The 22635-nt window shown below is 44.1% G+C and overlaps 1 protein-coding gene across 2 annotated transcripts in view; it reads right to left on the reverse strand.

Moving 5' to 3' along the window:
* RCBTB1 (RCC1 and BTB domain containing protein 1) overlaps positions 1-22635 on the reverse strand; it is a 52357-nt gene that overhangs the window by 21984 nt on the left and 7738 nt on the right. Inside the window, exons 2-6 of one of the 2 annotated variants that reach the window (XM_068984691.1) lie at positions 13804-13879; positions 13522-13668; positions 12860-13010; positions 4875-5041; positions 1458-1616 (exon numbers count right to left, since the gene is read on the reverse strand). In XM_068984691.1, coding sequence (XP_068840792.1) covers positions 1458-1616; positions 4875-5041; positions 12860-13010; positions 13522-13647 — 603 coding nt within the window. In that variant the 5' untranslated portion in view covers positions 13648-13668; positions 13804-13879. Of the gene's footprint in view, positions 1-1457; positions 1617-4874; positions 5042-12859; positions 13011-13521; positions 13692-13803; positions 13880-22635 lie in introns of both variants that reach the window. The other variant, XM_068984690.1, reaches the window with a different exon arrangement.

Below are 22635 nucleotides of genomic sequence, written 5' to 3' on the forward strand. Positions count from 1 at the left end.
TGGCAAGAGCTATCCAAAAATGTAACGGTATATTCCCTGACCCAGAAACCCTATTTCTGGAAAATTATTCTATAGAAATACTTGTATGTGTGTACAAAGATAAACACACAAACAGTAACAGAAAATCAGCACAACAGTATTTTTAATAGCCAAATATGAAAAAAGAAAAAAGTTGAAATGCCCGTCAGAAGAGTTCTGGATATGGGTCATGGAAAACGAACATCCATACCAAGAAAATTAAGCAACTGTTATAATGGAAGCAACTATAAATGGTCTGCCAATGGATTCTGGTAAAACATCTATGCTGTTAAGCAAAAAAGGTGCAAATTGGCAGAGAAAAGCGGTAGGTAATTATACTCACCTGTATGTAACTATTTATAGAGAAAGGTCCAAAAGGACATACATCAAACCATTAAAAAACTGAGGGAAAGGTATTCACTTTTTATTTCACGTGTCTTATTTGTTTTCCTTTGTTGAAGTAATCACATAATAATAATTTTTAAATTAAATTTACTTTTAAAAATAAAAAAAGCGTTTCAAAAGAGAAAGAAAGAAAGAAGTGGAAAATACTGGGATGGAGGATGCTGGATGACTATCCCAGGGAATTCGGAAGTCATCCAGCATAGTATCAGGCTTGATTCAGAAAGTCAGCTAACAGAGCTGAGTACTCAGTAAACTCTACAGCACCCTCACACCCCGATGCAGGATGCTGTGCATTCGCGTTCAGAGAAGTGACCTGGAGTAAAGTTTGTGCGCTGGGGCACGTACAGGTGCTAACAGGTCCATTTAAGTTGAAGCTGCAACCAGAACAATTTTATAGAAATAACCATCAGCTCAAAGGTGACCGTGGTCGAGGATCACTGAAAGGTGGGTTTTTTAAGAGTAGCTAATAACCATCAGGATGAAAAATTCTCCATTTGCAAATTGCTTCTTCCTGGGGGCAAGCATTGCAGACAAAGGCAGGCACAGAGCCTTCATGCCCATCAGCATCAGTGCTTATAAACACCGTCAGCCAACCTTAAAGAGCGCACAGCGCCTCTCACCTTCTGAGGTGGCCGCACTCTTGGTCTCATCTTCTGAGACAGGCTGTATTCTGTCTACGGAATGTGTATCTCTCTAAATAAACCAGCTTTCACTTAAAAAAAAAAAAAAAAAGAGTCCTCTTTCATTAGAAGAAAGAGGCAACATCAAATTCTTTCCATCTACTACATTAAATCACAAACAAATGCCTGAAAGCATCAGGCTATGTGAATCTGGCAAAAACACATTCAAACTTCTACTTGCAGATAAACCTTGGAATTTAAAAATTCATAATGAGGAGCGAACAGCCTGTGGTTACACCTCTATCAGCTAACTATCTGTGGAGCTATCAAATCAGAGCACTCTTCCTTCCATGATCTAAGCCCGTACCTCATAAAGAAACGGACAGGAGAAAGGGGGGTGCGAAGACCGCTCACCTCACCATTGTCCAGAACAGCCATGGACGAGGTCTGACCACAGGCGATGCCGACCACCCTCTTAATATGTAAACAGTTTGTCACTTTCCGAGGAGTTGGTTGATTTGCGGTGGACCCTGACCCCACCTGGCCACAGTTGTTATAGCCCCAAGCAAATACCTATACAACAGAAGGAGAAAAGAGAAAGAAAGAAGAGTAAGGGTGAAAATTCTAACACACAATAGTCATCATATTACATAATAATCATCATAAAACAAAAGTAAACCCACTGAATGAGTCCTTACAGTGTGCTAATGGTCCTAAGTGCTTCACACACAGGAACCCATCTAACCCTCACAGTAAGCCTGAAAGATGACCCTGGGGTCGGTATTAATACTAGTATCATCCCCACTGTATACGTGTAGATGGGAACACAGAGAGGTTAGGTGACTTGCTTGAGATGCCACAGCTAGTAAATACGATTTATTACTAATACGAACCCAAAACAGTCTAGCGGTGCTCTTCACACTGTCACACCGCCATTGTAATTTCAGCAGCTCTTTATGGTTTTTAAATCTGGCATCCAAAGGAAATGAGGTTATGTGCCACGTAAGTATCAGTGATATGAAAAAAAATCAGCCTAACTCTTTGGGTGTAGTCTTTTTTTTTCCCCCATGGAAATCCTTCAAAACAATACTTTCCTCTATCTCATTAATCATCAGTGCGCGATACTATATACCCTCCCTGATGACACAAGCCCACCATCGCTATAATTATTAATCACAGTTCCACTTCCTAACACCATCACACTCACAAGTATTAAGGAGATGCCTGTCCCTACAGGAATGACATGCGGTTGCTAAGAAATTCTTTTTCTTAATTATTTCTAACTGTAGCACTGCTGCTTTAGAATGTTGAGTTGCTCTGGGTAATGTTTTCTGAGTCCTCATGGCTGTCATCTCCAAGCAGCTCCCCTCAAATGCATCCTGTTTACTTTTGGCCTGTGATCAGCCACAGTCTGAAAACCATATTTCTAATGGAGAGAGACACAGATGGATCTCTAAGCTAAAGATCAAAAACAAAATGAAAAATCCCTTCAAGTGAATTATTAACTGAGCCTGTCAAACAGAGTGTGGCCAGAGAGAAGAATCAGCCAAGGGCAGATGCTGGCCACAGAGGAGATAACTTCCTCCATCACTAGGAAGATCTGTGAGGACCCCTCTCAGCCCCCTCACTTGCCTGTGGCAAGCGGTCCTCACACAGCCTAAGTTCTGGCTTCCATGAGTCTCTGTTCTCTCTCCTCTGTCAGCATTTTCTACCTAAGCTCACATGTCTGAAGCTGCCCACGGACCGTCTTGAAACTCATGCTGATGTCTTAAAAAGTACGTGTGGCACAGGTTCATTTCACAGGCAAAGAAAGAAATAACCCTGAAAGTGATTACTTCCTGTTAAGTGGATTCACAGGACCAGCTAGTGTAAATATTTATATTTACCAGTTTCCCAGAGTAGCATATGCTTAAGGTTACAATAAACCAGGAATGCAGGCTGCACAATTAGCAAGTTCTAATTTCAACCGTCATTCTTTTGCACTTCTTTTCAAATAGCCCAAGTTCTCTTCCAATGCAGTTGCCTTTTGTTTTTAAAAAAAAAAAAATGGGGACTGGGGTTCCACTGACCAAGAAACAGATTGGGAACAGTAGATTCCATGCACCAGGGCTGTGCACAAGGCCCGGCTCCAGCACATTCCAGCCACGAAACCTTTATCTCACCGAGCTGCTCTGGTTTCCTCAGCTGTAACCTGCCCCACTTAGTGAAATCACTCTAACATCTCTGAAGGTCTAAACAGGGAACAACAGAATCTGAATTTTATTTCAGAAGACAGTGGACAGAGAAGTTATACTGCACAGTTTAGACCAACATAAAAGCTATGGGATGAGGACTGCGCCGGTGGGCCAGTGGCTAAGACTCTGCACTCCCAGTGCAGGGGGCCTGACTTTGACCCCTGGTCAGGGAACTAGATCCCACATCCCACAGCTAAAGTTCTTGCATGCTGCAACTAAGATCCGGCACAGACAAATAAATAAATAAATATTTAAAAAAAGAAAAAAAAGCTATGAAACAGAAGAGACCATGGCAACAGTCCAGGAGATGGCAAAGCCCGACCTAAGGTGATAGAGATGGAGAGGGATGAAACGACACAAGGCACCAGGCGACAGAACCCGCGGGATGAGTGACAGTTCAGATATGCATGGAGCTTGGTTGGGGGTGGGGTGGGGCAGGAAATCTAGCTGTACAGAACCTACTGGAATGCTGGTAGTGATGCTATAACATCACTACATTTACTGAAAAACAAAATAGACCCAGGGAGGGCGGGGGGCGGGTAGAGGTCATTAAAAAAAACGACAGTACAGGACACTGTCATACACATCTGATTTGTAATCTGAGCAAAAACCGAGACTCAACTGCCTTGAGTTCAGTCTACTGTCTTCAAAACAGTGCTCCAGATCACACATCGTAGGCTATGTTAGAGAAGGAGCTTGTTCTCACGGTGGTTTTAGCTATGTACCCCGGGCAGCTACGTTCACATGCTATTCAGTTCAAGTACAAATATGGTCTTAAAGAAAAAAAAAAAAGGCAAGGCACTTTCACATGGCCAAAGGTAGAAATGATCCAAATGTTCATCAACAGACAAATGGATACACAAAACAGATAAACAATGAAACACTGTCAGCCTGAAAAAAGGATGAAAATCCACCACATGCTGCCACGTGGATGAACCTTGAGGACATTAAGTGAAATAAGGTGGTCGCAGTGGACAACTACTGTGTGATTCCACTCATATGAGGTACCTAGAGGGGTCAAATTCTTAGAAAGCGGAATGGGGGTTGCCAGGGGTGGAACTAAAAGAAAGGAGAGGGTTCATGTTGAATGGGCACAGAGGTCAGTTCTGCAAGATGAAAAGAGCGCTGTGGATGGATGGTGGTGATGGTTGCAAAACGTGAATGTATTTAATGTCACTGAACCGAACACTTAAAATGGTTAAGATGGTAACTTTTATATGTCTTTTGTGTGTGTTAGTTGCTCAGTCATGTCCAACTTTCTGCAACCCCGTGGACTGTAGCTCACCATGCTCCTCTGTCTATGGATTCTCCAGGCAAGGACACTAGAACGGGTTGCCATTTCCTTCTCCAGAGAATCTTCCCAATCCAGGAATCAAACCCAGGTCTCCTGCATTGCAGGCAGATTCTTTACTGTTCGAGCTACAGGGAAGTAAATGAGGGGCTTCCCTGGCAGTCCAGTGGTTGAGACTTCGCACCTCCACTACAGGGAGCACGATCCCTAGTCAGGGAACTAAGATCTCCCATACCTTGAGGAATGCCCCCCCCAAAATTAAAAATAAGTAAAAGTAAAAATAAAGCATAAGAGCAGGGCACTTACCTCTCCATCAGCTGCCAGGGCCATTGAATGATGCGAGCCACAAGCTACTTCAACCACTTGCTTGATCAAGAGGTTGGTGCAGACCTGGATGGGTGCCAGGCCTTGGTTGGTTGTCCCATTCCCAAGCTGGCTGTAGCCATTGTGGCCCCAGGCATACACGACTCCATCTACACAAGGGGGGTCACACAAACACAATCAGCTCAGAGAAGAGACAGCCGACCCAGAACTTTCCTCCCAGACTCTGTACAACTCGTGTTCCAACCTTTACTTCTTTTAGTGACACTGCGATTTGTAAGAAGTATGTATTTGGGCATCCAGATTACAAAAATACATTGCTCTTGTATATTTGGTCATCATCCACAGTCCCTGGCTCACAGCTCCCAAAACCGGAGGAATCTCCTTAGAGCTGACAATGATGAGGGCGTCTTTTGATAATGAGAACACTATCTCCTGGCATCTCTGCTGCCAGGAGAACCAACCATAAGTTAAGTGGGTTGGAGGGGAGAGGGCTGGAGGCTGAACCAACTGCCAATGCCGATGGCTTAGCCGTCATGACTATGTAAGGAAGCCTCCGTAAGAACCTCAGGGGACGGTTTTCTGGCCCCTTTTCAGAGTGTTTCCATGTTGGAGAACCAGAACACTTAGACATGCCACTGTGTTAGGCACCAAGCCTTACAAGGATGGGGCTCCTTTATTCAGGCTGTTGATTCATATCCTTTTATAATAATCAGTCATCTAGTGAGTAAATTGATTTTCTGGAGTTCCTTGAGTCATTCCAGCAAATTAATCCAATCCAAAGCACAAATTCCCCGGTGGTCCAGTGGTTAGGAATCTGTGCTTCCACTGCAGGGGGCCTGAGTTTGATCCCTGGGTCAGGGACTAAGATCCCACATGCCACATGGCATGGTGGAAAACAAAAACAAAAATCCACAAAGCCCAAGGAGAGATGGAGGGAACCTGGGATTTGCAGCAGGTTAATCAGAAGCACAGGGAACAACCTGGGCTCGAGACCAGCCTCTCAAGTGGAGGGTGGTGTCGTAGGACTGAGCCTCTTACCTGTGCAATCTGATTCTATCTCTGAGTAGACAGCATCACCCTGATAATATCTAAGCACTACTTCTTGGTGTGGGAATGCCTATATACACACACGCACACAGAGATTGGGTCTAGGAATTAACTAACACTTTCTCTCTGTCTTTCTCTCTCTCTGTCTCTCACTCACACACACACACACATTGCAACCAAGAACTCTCTATTTAGCTGATGTCAGGAATGCCTCACAGACATTTGTTTTTTGAAGACAAAGAGATTAAGAGCAAAGAATGAGGAAACTTTGACTCCCAGATGGCTACCTAGTCACCATGGTACGAAACTGCAGCCGTGCTGTGATCAGTTCAGTCGCTCAGTTGTGTCCAACTCTTTGCGACCCCATGAACTGCAGCACGCCAGGCCTCCCTGTCCATCACCAAATGCCGGAGTTCACTCAAACTCAAGTCCATGAAGTCGGTGATGCCATCCAGCCATCTCATCCTCTGTCATCCCCTTCTCCTCCTGCCCCTAATCCCTCCCAGCATCAGAGTCTTTTCCAATGAGTCAAGCCAACTCTTCGCATGAGGTGGCCAAAGTACTGGAGTTTCAGCTTTAGCATCATTCCTTCCAAAGAACACCCAGGGCTGATCTCCTTGCAGTCCAAGGGACTCTCAAGAGTCTTCCCCAACACCACAGTTCAAAAGCATCAACTCTTCGGTGCTCAGCTTTCTTTACAGTCCAACTCTCGCATCCATACATGACCACTGGAAAAACCATAGCCTTCACTAGATGGACCTTGGTTGGCAAAGTAATGTCTCTGCTTTTCAATATGCTGTCTAGGTTGGTCATAACATTTCTTCCAAGAAGTAAGCGTCTTTTAATTTCATGGCTGCAGTCACCATCTGCAGTGATTTTGGAACCCCCCAAAACAAAGTCTGACACTGTTTCCACTGTTTCCCCATCTATTTCCCATGAAATGGCGGGACCAGATGCCATGATCTTCGTTTTCTGAATGCTGAGCTTTAAGCCAACTTTTTCACTCTCCACTTTCACTTTCATCAAGAGGCTTTTTAGTTTCTCTTCACTTTCTGCCATAAGGGTGGTGTCATCTGCGTATCTGAGGTTATTGATATTTCTCCTGGCAATCTTGATTCCAGGTTGTGCATCGTCCAGCCCAGTGTTTCTCATGATGTACTCTGCATAGAAGTTAAATAAGCAGGGTGACAACATACAGCCTTGTCGTACTGCTTTTCCTATTTAGAACCAGTCTGTTGTTCCATGTCCAGTTCTAACTGTTGCTTCCTGACCTGCATATAAGTTTCTCAAGAGGCAAGTCAGGTGGTCTGGTATTCCCATCTCTTTCAGAATTTTCCACAGTTTATTATGATCCACACAGTCAAAAATCTTTAGTGATCAGTTACTAAAGGTCAAAGTTATCAATGCAATTTAGAAATGGCAGTAGAGCCAACTCCTAAGGAACTGGCTCAACAGATACATAAGGAAATGCAAAGCAAGAAGCATACTAAATGAACAATTTCCTGCTTATTTCATATATAACGGCCAAAATGAAAATTAAGTGCTGGGTGGAGCCCTTGACGTTGATTCAAGCTCAGATTTGGGTCAATCTGAGCTTCAGCCATTTTCCTCAAAGCTGCCAAGAAAATTATGCAGGAGCAAAGGAAAGTACCTCTAATACCTCTGAGTCAACTGAGAAAATAGTTAACGTAGGGGAAGGGGAAACCAAGAAACAACCAGAGGCAGGGGGTACAGTGTGCAGGAACTGGCTCATTCTGAGGGCTGATGTCACCGGCTTCCTGAGGAACCTTTACTGACACAGACTGTGCGTGCAACTGATGTAAGGGCTGTGCCTGTGGTTTTCAAGGCTGCAGGCTAGAAGAGCATGTGTGGGTTGAGGCAGGACCCACTGCTCTCTACTGAACCATCACACAAGGCTGTGCGTGACCCAGGAGGTTATTCCCAAGGAAACTGCCAGGGTGGTGAACTGGATAAAAGCCACGGTAGTGTGTTTATCCTGAGAAGACGGATTTCCCAACTCCCCCTGTTAATGGCAAATGGAACATCCCAGGATGAAGCAGCTGAGATGCAAGCCGTGTGGGACTGTGGCTTTAGGATACCTGGGGTATTCACCTCTGAATACAAAATCAAATAGCTTGAGATGCCTTATCCAATATGCTATCTCAACTTCCCCATATGGATCTTACAGAAAACATGAAAGGAATCATGAAAATGGAGAAAGACAAAGAGAGAGCATCAAGGGACCCAACCCAGCAGAATAAGTCTTCAAGTACCGAGCGGGGTCAATAAGAGGGATGCTGATGGAACTGCAGCCGAGGGATGCCCATGGCACTGTCCCCGTCTGGTGGACCAAAGGGACCCCATGTTGGTCTCCAACACCGAAGGGCCCCAAACAAGTCAACTCTACTTATCCCAGTTTTAAAGGCATTTAAAAAGCTAGAAGGGCGTCCCTGGTGGCTCAGATGGTAAAGAATGTCTATAATACAGGAGACACCTGTATTCAATCCCAATGGGTTCAACGCCTGGGTCGGAAAGATCCCCTGGAGAAGGAAATGGCAACCCACTCCAGTATTCTTGACTGGAGAATCCCATGGACAAAGGAGCCTGGTGGGCTACAGTCCATGGGGTCGCAAAGAGTCAGACACGACTGAGCAACCTTTCACTTTTCAAAAAGCTAGAAGGTAATGATTAAGATTAGAAAATTGATCCGGAATGCCCTGGGGCGAGGATAAGGAAGATGATCAAGATAAACACTGACCTAAAGGCCAGGATCTTCTGGCCCCACCGCTGGCCAGGCACCCAAAGGCATAAGCACCTGTGTGGGTGAAACAGCCAGGGGGAGAGAGGACCAGCGCACCGTGCTTCCACAGCCTGCGGGTAAAGTCTTAACAGCCAAGCTTAGAATGACAGGATGCGGAAAGGCAACAGTGGACAGGAGTCAAGTGACAGTCTGGATGGAAACTGGGGTTTTGGAACAGACTCTGTGTGAGGTGGTCCCGTCTCTCTTACCTGAAGGTATTATTGGGTGGATATTAGTTCTGACTGAGGACTGCTTCCCCTACCTAAAACATGAGGCGTGGAAATCCACCCTCAGACCAGTTTTAACTGGGCGCTGGCTGGGAACCCATAAAACTGCCCAAGCCCAAACAGGTGTTTAAAGAGAGAACACCCCGTGGACAAGAAGAGCTCACCACTGTAATTCAAGCTGGGGCGCTGGGACCAATATACTCGCTGAACAATTGAAGCTTGCCACTGGGGGAAAGGCAGATGGTTTCTGGGGACTAACAGCAGGCTTTTTTAAACCACTTTGGTTGTGTATGACGCTTTGCAACACCATGGACTGTAGACCACCAGGCTCCTCTGTCCATGGGATCTCCAAGGCAAGAATATTGGAGTGGGTTGCCGTTCCCTTCTCCACGGGATCTTCCCAACCCAGGGACTGAACCTGCATCTCCTGCCTGGCAGGCAGATTCTTCACCACTAAGCCACCAGGGAAGCCCCATCTGCAAGATTACAAAAGACGGCTGGAGCTGAGTGGGGTCCTGCATGAGAGCAGGTATATCTGAGTTAGCAGAGGGCGGCAGCTCTCCCACTGCTGAAAGGTGGGAAGGCACTGACTCAGACATGACCTTGAGAGTATCCGCCACCCGCACTCTGCACCAGGAGCTCACAGCCAACCTGGAGCACCTCCCAGCAGTGACCACTGGGATTTCAAACCAGAAATTTCCCAGATGCTGCTCACCATTTGAGAGGAAATCAGTAGCCTGGGTGGTAACTGAGATTCCCTCAGTGACTGAAGGACATAAAATAATCATGAAACTTGAGATATCCACAACATCTTGGGTGGTGTTGGAGAAGCACTCTAATAAGGAAGGCAGTACCCAGAGGGTTTCATAATAAAACAGAAATGTTTTACCCAGGGGGCGTGCTGCTGGGGAGGTGCCTGCCGTATCATGAACCAGGCAGCCTCTGTTCATTGAGGACCAACTCTGGAGCCAGCTGAGAAGCTGCTAGAACCCTCTGCCTTACAGATGTGCCCTATGAAGCTCTAACCAAGCGACCAAGAGCTGCTGGCCTTACAGACGCAGTTCTAAGGCAAATGGACACTCTCCCATTTGGAAAGTGGCCACATTAAAACCAGTGGATGGCAAGACTGACTGAAGGAGGCAAGAACAATCAGCTCAGTGGCTGAACTGCGGCTGTTTTCCCAGCAGTGATGCAAGAACTGAGCAATCGGAAAAGCCCCCTGTGTTTGGGTCTTTACCAACTCACCGGCTACAGCCAATGGCCTGGCTGTGTGGTCAGGTGGATGGGCAATGGAAACTGAACTGGAAAAGGGATGCCCACATGGGGCATGGCCCTATGCGATCACTCTGGGAATTAAAGAGGCTCATTAAAGTAGGACGTGTCAACGCCCATCACAAGAGGGTGACGGGAACCACCAAGTGACCACCTGGTGCACTCTCTTGGGGTGGCCTCCTGGGGCCATACAATGAGTGGGTGTCAGGGGCTGCAGAGATGCAGAGACAGGTTGGCTCTAGACATCTTCCTCTTGCACCTGGGAGGCACAAAACGCAGGCACAAGAACCATTCTGTCAACAAGAGAGACTACAGGGCTATGGGGAAAAGGCCCCCGAACAGAGCTGGCAAGGGGATTACACTGGAACAATGCCAGCAGCCCTGGTGGCTGTAAATGGGTCCTACCAGGAAGAGACCCTTTACTCTGGACTGAGCTCTGCCTACCAGGCAGTAGAGGCAAATGTTCAAAACATGATTAAAGGACTGGAATGGAAAAGGCTGTTTTGTTGTTGTTTTGTCTTTTTTGTGCAGACAAGTCAGGGACCAATTGCCTGGGGAAGATAAAAGCGTTTTAACACGGTGTCTCAAAGACTTCTCTCATATCCCTTTCTTGGGAAGCTGCTAGAAAATGTGTCTCACCCACATGAGGGTATAATCCAAGGAGGAAGACATGGGACACAAAATGTAGGTGACTCAGAAGGACAAAGGTGAAGGGACTTCCGAGGATGATGGTGACATGAGGACCTAGGACAACAGGTGTGCAGCAGCCTGGCGTGACCAGCCCCAGCTGGAGCCGGGGGACAGGATGACCTGGAGCGGCCCGACTGGCTCAGAGGTGCCCAGAAGCAACACTGCGGTACAGTGGAGTTCCAGCTCGTGCTAATGACAGATGGGGAGAAAAGTAAGCCCAGGAAAGCAGACAGCTGTGGAAGAAAGGAGAATGGCTCAGCTATGAATAACACTTTTCGAGCCCTGGGAATGTGAAAACTGAACATGGAGATGTGATGACATCACTATACTGACAGGATAAGCAGAGGGAAGGCTAATCAGAGAGAGTGCTAATCCTATCTGCTGTTACAAAAAGTCCAAGGAGAAGGTCTAAAATGAAAATTCAAAACCAACAGCATAAGCATATTAATTTAAAAACACGAGATTAAAAGTCAGAAAAACACACCTGAAGGAGTTAAAAAGGAGTGGTTTTTTAAGAGTAAGGATGGATGAAACTGCATGCTGGTTTTTACTAAAAGTAAAAACATTTGATGGTTTAAAGTGTTAAATTGTGTTTGAACTATATGACTACTTGAAACAGATACAAAATACACACAAATGTATATATTATACATACATTAAACATGCTATATATCACATATCCCATATATGTTATGTAAAATGTATTACAACAATCAAAAATGAATTAAAAACAAAAAGACTATTTCCACAAGAAAATCAGTTACTTATATTTGTGCTTTCTGCTTATTTATATCTTAATTATAACATTCAAGATATTTAAAACTGCAGGATCTGAACTCAAAAAATAATTCCAAAAGTTAACTCTCCCAAGGTCATGCATATGGTTTAATAGTTTGCTCTTGGGAAAAAAAAAAAAACCCGCTTCAGTACTTTATGGTAGGAAGTCAATTGCCACATTAAAAAATTAATGCGTTAGGAAAACATTAAACCATTAGGTCACAATGGATGACAAGCTGAGCCAGCCAGCAAAGCAGCAGCTGCTTGAAAGAGCCCATGTGATGCCAGAAGGCAGGATCACACAACTCAGAGGCGGAATAATCACCTCATTATGCTCTCTTACTAGATACTCATGCTCACATCTGGACCTCACAGCCTGAGGAAGATGCCAAGAACCCAGCTGGATTCCAATGGGAGTCAAAGGCAACTAAAAAGCTCAACACTAAGACGGGTGGTTACACCCAAGGAAGCCGTGATTCCCCAGGCTAGAGACAGAAAGGCAGAGGCGCAAACACTCCCGTGCATCCTACAGTTTACCCAACAAAAGCTCGAGAGCAGGAACTCATGTGCCCAAACGTGAAGGGAAGAAGCCTGGTTATGCATGGCTGACTCAGGGTGTTCCGGGCGCCCACAGTACAGATCAACAGCCTGGGAAGAACGCGGAGGCTTCTGCTGATCTCGGAGAGGCAGGAAGAATCTACCCCAGCTTTTTTCTATATGGCGGCCACGTGAATGCCAGGAAATGAACTAAGACTTGAATTCAAGATACAGAAATGACACTAGTAAAGCAAAAGCAGGATCACCTGTGTTTTTAAAAACATACCAAGTAAAACCTGGACGTTGCCACGCTACAACAAAACTCACTGAAAAACTGGGCTGAAGGACCACTTCGTCTGCTGCGGTTCATCTTCCACAACTTTACAGAAGTCGTCTAAAACCTCAGAAGTTTGCTTAAAATGAAAGTCATCCGACGGTTGTTCCAAGGGGAGCCTGAAGTGTTTAGTAACTTTCACCTGCTTTATGTACTTCCGCTCAGAAATTAAGAAACAAATCCTTAGAAACTCAGTATGTGGCACAGCCCTACCTCCTCTTAGGTTAGAATTAACCGCTCGATTTCCCACAAACAGAAGCCGCTGAACTTGTTGCCACTTTACCTTCCGTGCTGAGAAGAACGTGGGGTCCACTCCCGTAACTAAGGCTCTTAATCTTCTTTCCACATAAGGCGTCCAGCTTTTTGGGTACCAGTGTACTCTGGTTATCTCCAGTTCCTAAACAGTTACTGTAGTTCAGTCCAAATACAAAGACCTGGGAGACAAACAGTTCTGTCTGAGTCACTTGGCCTACAGCTACACAAAGGGTCCCTTCTCCACCCTGAACATAGACGCGCTTCAGCTCAGCTTGACCACTCAGCAGATAGGTAGAGACTGACACGGCTGTTAAAATTCAACCTCTGCTGCCTACTTAAGTTTTATAGTATTTGGCTGTACCATGAAACTCAATGGCATCACTGACTCAATAGAGACGGATGTCAGCAAACTCCGGGAGACGGTGAAGGACAGGGAAGCCTGGTGTGCGGCAGTCCAGGGGGTCGGACATGACTAAGCTACTGAGCAACAAGCAATGAAACTCGAAGGGCAGCAGGGATGACGGGTATTAAATCAAGAAACTGAAGGAAAAGACAAATTACATCAAAGACACACCATCTTTCTGGATTTCAGGTTCTCCTCCTGCCCTCCTTTTTTCTCAGTCTGCACACAGCAGACTCAATCTCCCAGAAAGCTCTAGAAGGAAGCTCTGGGGTTTGGGAGAGGCCCACCTCATCGCTGTCAGTGACATAGAGCGCTTCGTTGGCTGAGGTGCCGAAGACGCAAGCTTTCCGGATGGACGCGATCTCCTGAGGCGACAGCAGAGTGAAGATGGGCCACTTTCCCACGTCCACCATGACTCTGGTTTCAAGTGATTCCTACAAAGGAGCCGACATCTCTGCTGTAACAAACAGAGAGGGTTCCAGAAGAGATTAAACAGCCACTCGCTGAACCCGAAAAAGACCACGCTGATAAAGAGGAAACAGAAGCTGGTTTCAGATTAAACCACCTACTCTCGGTTAAATGGATGGCTCACATTCCCCAGCACCGTGTCGAATCCTTCCTCCACCTTCGAAGCTGTGCCTTTTCCTGTAACGAGAAGAACCACTGGCTAGAACCGGCTGTCTGTCGTGCCTGCTTACAAGTCAGGGCTCATCGGTCACGAACATGTTTTGTGTGCAATATGACAGTCTCATCAGGTATTTCTGCCTCCAGGGTAATGAGATAAAGTTAAAGGTTACAATATCCATTTGTCTAAGAGAGTTAATTCTCATCTCAACTAGGAGAGTGTAAGAGCGTGTGGGTGTGTGTTATAAAAATCAGAATCATTTATCTCTACCTTCCCACTCTCCACTACTGCTCCCAGGATACCCTAAAAGACCCCTGGGTCCCTTGCAGAAAAATTACTGCCCCAGTGAGCCACTGTTTACTGATAGAAATGGAACATCCCTCAACAGCCTGGAATGGAAAATATTAAGAAGCAGTAGCGTAAGATTTACTGGATGAAACCATAAAAGAAAGTACCATATTCAATGCGTAATTTATATGACTACCTTTTCTACATATATACAAACCACATTGCATTTCACACTGAGAAATGTTAGACGCACAAGGATAAGCCAATTCACCATCATCATGGTGTCAGAGCTGATAACTACAGCCTTCAGGCAAGTAGCAATCAGCTTAAAGAGCATCCTATACAAGGTAGAGATATGTACCAATCTCCATAAAACTCTACGTTTGATCTGTTCAAGAAGTTTCACGCAAAGAATCTTGGTCATAGCTCCAATTCTCTGAGGGTTCAAAAGTATTTCTAGAAATTCCAGGGGGCTGCACGAAGCACAAAAATCTACCAAGCCTTGCGAGTTTCCATTCTGGCTCTCACTTCTGGAAACTGAAATAGAATCAAAGAGTTGATAGACACATCCAGGGTTTCCTAACGAGGCACAGAACTCTTAATGGTCCTCCCCAACTCACTCTCTTCTCAGATGTCTAAAAACAGACACACAAGTCAAGGTCTTTTTTGGCCCCAGCACCTCTGCCAGCAACTATAGGAGAGCCCTGGGTCTTGGGCTTACTTAGCCAGTGCCTCAGTTTCCACCACCCAGGGAGGTTTTGCTCATCAGCACCTGCTTGGATGAGAAGGGTAAGATGCTTGCAATGCCCCAAGGATCACAGCGCATATTCAGTAAGCATTAACCACCACCAGCACAGGCTGGTTCTTATCACTGCACAGTTGGACCCCTGGACTAACATTTGTTCTGAAAAGTGTGCATGAGGGTGTATGTACATGCGCACACACATGTGTGTGTTGGTGGGAGCACACAAAGGACTTCAGGGAGGGGAAAAACTAACATTTAACGCATGTTAACATTTTTCTGTTCCAGATGGTACAAAAGGATACAGGAAAGTCAGTCTCCCTACAACCCCTCCCTGACCCTCTCTTCAAAGGCAACCGCTACCACAGTGGATTCTAATTCCTTCCAGAGACAGTGCAGACTTACATGGCAGGTGTGGGGGTGTGCGGGTGAAAGCTTCCCCCTTCCCCTTAATAGAACATCTTTGGAATCATTAACACATGTACGTCGTCTCTCTTCAGTGCTTCCACAAGCACATTTCATTATATGAATTTAACAATTCCAATGCCTCCCACCAGAAATAGATAAGTCACTACCAGTCTGTTGCTAACATGAACAACACTGAAACTACTGCTTGCATACGTACGTACGTATGCAAGCAGTAAAAAAAAATTCCTAAAAGTGGAACAGCAGGGTCAAAATCTAATAGCTCTTTTACCTTTAACAGCTATTTTAACTTGTCCTCTGCTAAAGCAGTACCTATATATTCATATAAAAGAATCGTCCAGGTACGGCACCACCCTTCACCTGCACCCTTGCTCACAGTGTATTTTCACGTGTCTCAGCTTTGCTTAAACTTGAATTTCTCTTAGGATGAGTGAGGTTGGGATAATTTTTTTTTACATAATCACAATCATAGCAACAGCTAACACTTCTTGAGTATTATTGTGTGCCAAATACTGTCCCAAGTTATTTTACATTTATTAATTCATTTAATCCTCACTTGACAGACAAGGAAATGGAGACAAAGGGATTTTAAGAGCTTGCTCAAACTAGTAAGTGTGTGCAACCTTCACCTCTTGGTCTCATATGATTAAGAGACCAGTGTCACCCCACTACATAAAGTCAGTATTTTTTCTACTGGACTCTCATTCTTTCCTTAGTCCCTGATTTAGAAGTGTTCTTTGCATGCTAAGAAGACAGTCTTAAAGGCTTTTAGAAGTAACAGAAAAGATGCCCCCCAAATGGTCTGCCTTGTGCCTCTTACAAAACAAGTGGAGAAAAACACAAGAAGTGAACCAGTGGGGATATCTACAAGGAGGGACATAAATTCCAAGAAAATCCAGACACCATTCTTCTAGAATACGAACTAAATCAAAACCTGTACCAAACTGTGTCAAAATTTAATACTTAATGGTAATATACAATTACATTTTAAATGAAGGGGGGAATAATTGTACCAGCCAAAAATACAATTCACCACCTTTAAAATTATAACATAAAAGGATATTACCATTCAAAGTCATACAACTTCCTGACAGCAGTGCAATTATTCTGCAGTCATTAATCAGTTTACAGGCAGCTCTGCCCTAAGGGTTTGGTAATCTGCTAAAAAAAGAAAAAAAAAAATCAAGCTAACGTGCATAATGATAGCTCATCATATGAACTGAGTTTATGCATGCTAAATTACTTGAAGCTTTATGAGATGCTGCTCCAAATGCTGGTAACTTGAGAGTCAATAAAAAAGTCAAAGCATATATCTTCCATGCCCACACTCCTCAGAAAAGCAGAAAGCATTACCAAATAACCCTGGCCTGGTGGAAAGGACTGGAGCCCTGAGGCCTGGGTTTTAGTCCCAGGTTTGCTTTTAATCAATCCATGGGATGTGATAACCGTCCTAAGCCTGGGTTTTCCAAAAAGCTGCTCTGCAAAAATCTACAGTTCAAGATGCAAAGAATAAGCTCCAGGGATTTCTGAACACAAAGGCAGCGACACTAGCCAAGCAAGCGATTTACTCCTGGTAATGAAACCAGCCAGAGCAGGAAGTCAGAAACGAAAAGGATCAAGGACCTGCTCTGTGCTAGGTAGCTTCACAGACATTATTTCATTTAATCTCCACAATAGCCTCACAAGGAAGAGACCATAATCCACGCTTACCAGGTAATGAAAGAGGTTCAAAGGTGAAATGACTTCCCCAGGTCACGGGGCAGTCAGGATTCAACACCCACTCCTGAGACTCTTCTTACAGAGAACATCAGTCCTTCAAGGGCTGAACTACTCCCAACATGGCTTCCTTCTGTCTTTACCTTGTCTCAGACACGTACACCAGCATCTTTTCAAAATGCCTCAAATATAAAAGAAATTTACCTCCAAAAAAAAAAAAAAATCCATTCCCCAGTTCCCCAAAATGCCTCTGTCTGGATTTACCTGGTTAAACCTTGGGAATGTCATTGGTACCTTCATTCTCCCAAAAACCACTGAGAAGGCAGGCCCTGAAGACTACATGTGTCCTTCATCCTCAGAGAGGTCACAAGAGCATGTGGCACAAAGTATACCCTTGGGTTGTGGACTAAGGCACGGAGTGCGTCTTCATCAGACTAGACTCAACCTGGCCAACTGATAACATGAACAGGGGATCTTCAGAACAGAAGCAAGGTTCTCTAAGAGCTCTGTGGAGCCATCAAAACCCAGGACTTGTCCTGTGCTGCCCATGAGACAGATCAGTCCTGAGCCTGGGCTCGTGGTGTGCCTTTACTGAGGCAGCGCAATGCAAATGTAAATACCACCAGAATGTTCTGATTAGCTCAGAATGACCGCCGCCATCATTAGTTAGTTTACTGTGGTGAGACATTGAATTACTCTTCTTCCTGGGGGCAGTGGTATCTTTGCTCGTTATTAAGAATATCATACTAAGAAGCGTAATTCTATCAACTTCAAAGACTTAACATTCCACCCTCTATCACAAAATTATAAAAGTGCTAATCCAAAAAGCCAAAGCAGGCAGAATCACTAAAAATTAACCACTTAACCTTTTATGAAACCTGTATCAGACATACCAGGTGGTGCTAGTGGTGAAGAACCTGCCTGCCAATGCAGGAGACTAAGAGACACGGGTTCGATCCCTGGGTCAGAAGATCCCCTGGAGGAGGGCAGGGCAAACCACTCCAATCTTCTTGCCTGGAGAATCCCAAGGGCAGAGGAGCCTGATGGGCTACAATCCATAGGGTTGCAAAGAGTCAGACACAACTGAAGCGACTTAGCACCCAGGCACTTATCAGACTGAAGAACCCTGTGACTTTCAATGACTGGGAAATACAAGGATCCATCACAGGAAAAGTGGAATTAGTTAGGACAATGCTGATGTCCTGTGATATCTACTAACTGTGCCTAAATGTGAAGCACAGGTATTAACAGTTTTTATCTAACTGTATGGATTTCACTGGAGAGGAACATAAACATAGTTTAACTACGTTTCCTTTAAGTCATCACTCCGGAGTTTTCAAAAACAAATTAAACGCTTCAAATAGCAACTTGTGAAGTTATTCTACCAATGAATGGACTGAAGATGTGTAACTAATAGGGAAGAATCTTCACACCTGTTAGGTTCACTAGGTCCACTCAACCTAAGCCACCCTGGATAGGAATGTACCTTGCTAAGTATTCAGCGGTGATTAGCCAGGGTGTCCTTTTTGCCTTTTTATACTGTCCATGGGATTCTCCAGGCAAGAATATTGGAGTGGGTTGCCATTACCTCCTCCTTTTCTATGACAAACCTAAACAGCATATTAAAAAGCAGAAATATCACCTTGCTGACAAAGGTCCGTCTAGTCAAAGCTATCATTTTTTCCAGTAATCATATGCAGATGTGACAGTTGGACCATAAAGAAGGCTGAGCACTGAAGAACTGATGCTTTCGAACTGTGGTGCTGGAGAAGACTCGAGTCCCTTGGACTGCAAGGAGAGCAAACCAGTCAATCCTAAAGGAAATCAACCCTGAATATTCACTGGCAGGACTGATGCTGAAATGCCAACACTTTGGCCACCTGATGCGCAAAGAACCCACTCACTGGAAAAGACCCTGATGCCGGGAAAGACTGAAGACAAAAGGAGAAGGGGGTGACAGGATGAGATGGTTGGACAGCATCACTGACTCAATGGACATGAATCTGAGCAAACTCTGGGACAGTGGAGGAGCCTGGCGTGCTGCAGTCCGTGAGGTCTCAAAAGAGTCGGACACAACTTAGCGACTGAACAACCGTGACAAGCAGGTATCTTAAGGCTGATAGCCCAGTGCTTTTCTGCCCGACATCAGTGTGCACTCAGGGAAGATGCTAACAAAAGCTAAACTATGCGCTCATTTCCAAGAGAAAAACCAAAACAAACCAGGAAACCCACCGAAACCAAAAGCACTCTGGAAGACTTAGGTATATAATAAAACAATATGTACCATGTGAATACAATTTTAAGTATAATGTATACAGAAAAAGAATATAATTTTTTAAGTATCATATGTAATGTACTTCTCTGGAGAGATAGAGGTGATTTTTTTTTTTGTTTTTTGCTTAACTATATTCCAAATTTCTATAATACATATTTTGTGACAAAAAATAGACAAGCATTTTAAATGAAAATAATAGTTATCTTAACTATGTTTATCCTCCTAATCTGTTACAAGTTTTAAGAGGTATTTATTTGTACCTTCAATTCACTACCTAGGAGGACAGAATGCTTCCGGCAAATCTGTAAAATGAATTTTTAATATAAACTTAAGTGTAGAAGGTGTGAATGTGAAATGGTACAGCCAACGTGAGTCTGAGTAGGCTCCAGGAGTTGGTGGTGGGCAGGGAGGCCTGGCGTGCTGCAGTCCATGGGGTCGCAGAGTCAGACACAAACGAGCGACTGAACTGAACAGCCAACACGGAAAACATTATGAAAGTTCCTCAAAAAAAAATCAGACACAGAATTACCACGTGATTTAGCAGCAACCCCACTGTTAGTGTATACCCCGAATATTTGAAAGCAGGGTCGCAGGCAGCTGTACACTGATGTTCAAAGCAACATCATTCACAACAACCAAAGGAAAATTCAAACGTCTATCAACAGATGAATGGACAGACAAAATATGCACCCACTGGAATGAATAAACATGGATGCGATGGAATGTTATGCAGCCTTGAAATGAAATACTAACACAATAAGGATGAACCCTTAAGACATTATGCTAAGTAAAACAGGCTAGACACAAAAGAATAAACACTGTATGTGTCCACGTACATGAGATACCTAGAGTACTCAAATTCACAGAGAGTAGAAAGAGGTTGCCAGGGCCTGGGGGAGGTGGGAATAGGGTGTTAGTAAATAGGGTACAGAATTTCAGTAGCGATGACGAGAAAATTCTGGACATTGAGAGTGGGGACACTGGCAAGACATGTGAACGACTTAATGTCATTAAACTGTATACTCAGAAATGGTTTTAAAATGGTAAATTTAACGTTATGCATGTTTTAACCACAATTTTTAAAAATCAAAGAAAGGTCCCACGGGCTTTTATCAAGCCTGTATTAATAATCTCAAGCATGTATTTTTAAAAGTTAAATGTAGAAGAGTTTCAGAACTGAAAAATAATTTAGGAAGAGTACAGTCATAATTCTGTCTCAGGAAAGCAAACTCAGATTAGGGAAATTCTGAATGGAACATTTCTACTCATAAAAGAAATACAACCTTCTTAGAACTTTCCAGTACATACAGCATTTCAAACTAGACCAAACTAATTGCTATGATGAACAGGTCCTTCCAGGACTTGATTGATAATCATAAAGAATGAGCTGTAATTAGCATGCCCGTTATGCTAAACAGTTACTCATGAAGTTCAACAAGACAGTGATTTTTTTGGCAACATTATTTTTAGCCATTATTTTATTTAGGAAATACGTTCTCATAAATAGCACTGATACGTGCAGAATGAATTACCATTCACTGTACATTAATAGGTGAATCAATGTTTTGTTTTGTTTTCTTGGCTATATGGATATAAAATAAACATGAAAAAACAAAAAAGACAAATGGAAGCAGAGATTAGAAAAGAGTTTAACCCTCTCAAGGGCTTCCTCTATGGTTCAGCTGGTAAAGAATCTGCCTTCAATGCGGAAGACCTGGGTTTGATCCCTGGATTGGGAAGATCCCCTGGAGAAGGGAAAGGCTGCCCACTCCAGTATTCTGGCCTGGAGAATTTCAAGGACTTTACAGTCCCTAAAGAATCGAACACGACCAAGCGACTTTCACTTTCACACTCTCAAAGGATAATATGCCAACCCACTCAGATCTCTGTATTCTCTCTGCCACTAGAAAATACATCCTTAAAAAAAAATAATATACATCCCGTGTTGCCAGGGACTGACTCTGTACGCACTAGTACCACAGACCTGTATCACATTCCCTGGGCTGGCTTTTCCTGGCAACTGGCACTGCCCCTCAGAGTTGGTGGCATGGGGAAGAAAAGGTTGTTTCATTGTACTCTCTGAAAGCAAATTCAATCAAGAGGGCAGACACAGACCTTCCAATTACAGAAACCTGCATTAGACCTGGAGACTGAGGGGTGCGCAGCAGCCCATCTTCTGATTCCCCTAAGAGCACGTCTGTTTTCCTTTCCCCTAAGAACCGAGTGTTAAGGGAGGGTGCAGGGAAGGCATTGTTTTACTGATCTAGCAAAAATATATTTGAAAATGTTTAGTATTTTTAAAAAACAGGAAATGGAGGAAAATAATACAAGAAAACTTTCATCTGATCAAATAATGGTCTCAATACTAAACGATACCACAAACTTGGGGTTGCCTTGTAAGCCAGCCCTTGGCGTCCACAGAGACCTCAACCCCTGAACTCTACTCAGATGTATTTGGCACAAAAGAGACTGATGTCACCGATGGGACTTCACCCCCACAACCCGTCTTCTGCTCACCCGAAAGCTTCCTAAGGAAAAGAGGTGGTAAGAGTGAGACACCAGCAGAACTGGGCAGCTCCCAGACTCTGACTCCCCTGGCTGGCGTCATCCTCCGGGCATGAAGTGAGATTGCATCACTCTTTATCACGGAAGCTGACATCCTCACAGGAAACAGGAAGGACTCTGAGCATTGGAACAATCCATCTAAAATGGCCTATGCGCTCCGCACCATACCAGCCATAGCCAGGTTTAGACGACATCCAGAAACAGTCATGGCAAATACGAAAAATGATTTCTCGTAAAGGTTTCTCTCTTTTCATAAACTGGATGGGTGATGATTTTAATTATCAGTTTAGTTGCTAGGCCATCTTAAAATAGGGATTTATTTATAGTTAATGAGCTATTGATAAAGTCTACGATGTCTTACAAGAAAGCACTACCATTTGATAATGTCAACAAAATGATAATATATATTCATTCTTCTGACCCCACATACCAATAATGCTGGGGAAAAGCATAAAGCGATACAATTATGACCCCTGTCTCTGAGAAACTTTAGGACTAACGGAAAGTCAACCCTAGTAAGCAGGAAGCTAAAATGCAAATACAGGTGGAATAACTAAGTAAGCAATGAGACAAACACGCCAACACAGGCCAGGTGATACCGGTAAATGGAAAAAAAATTATGTGCACAACAGTTACAACTATATAAAAATTACATCTCCCAGAAACCGGTTATATGAAGTTCCAGAAGTCAAATTCTCTCCAGCGTATGACAATATGAAAGCATTTCCTCGGTGGAGCTCATCCAGGTTTCCTGCAGGAACAAG

This window comes from Capricornis sumatraensis, chromosome 12, assembly GCF_032405125.1.
Source record: "Capricornis sumatraensis isolate serow.1 chromosome 12, serow.2, whole genome shotgun sequence".
NCBI lineage: Eukaryota > Metazoa > Chordata > Mammalia > Artiodactyla > Bovidae > Capricornis > Capricornis sumatraensis.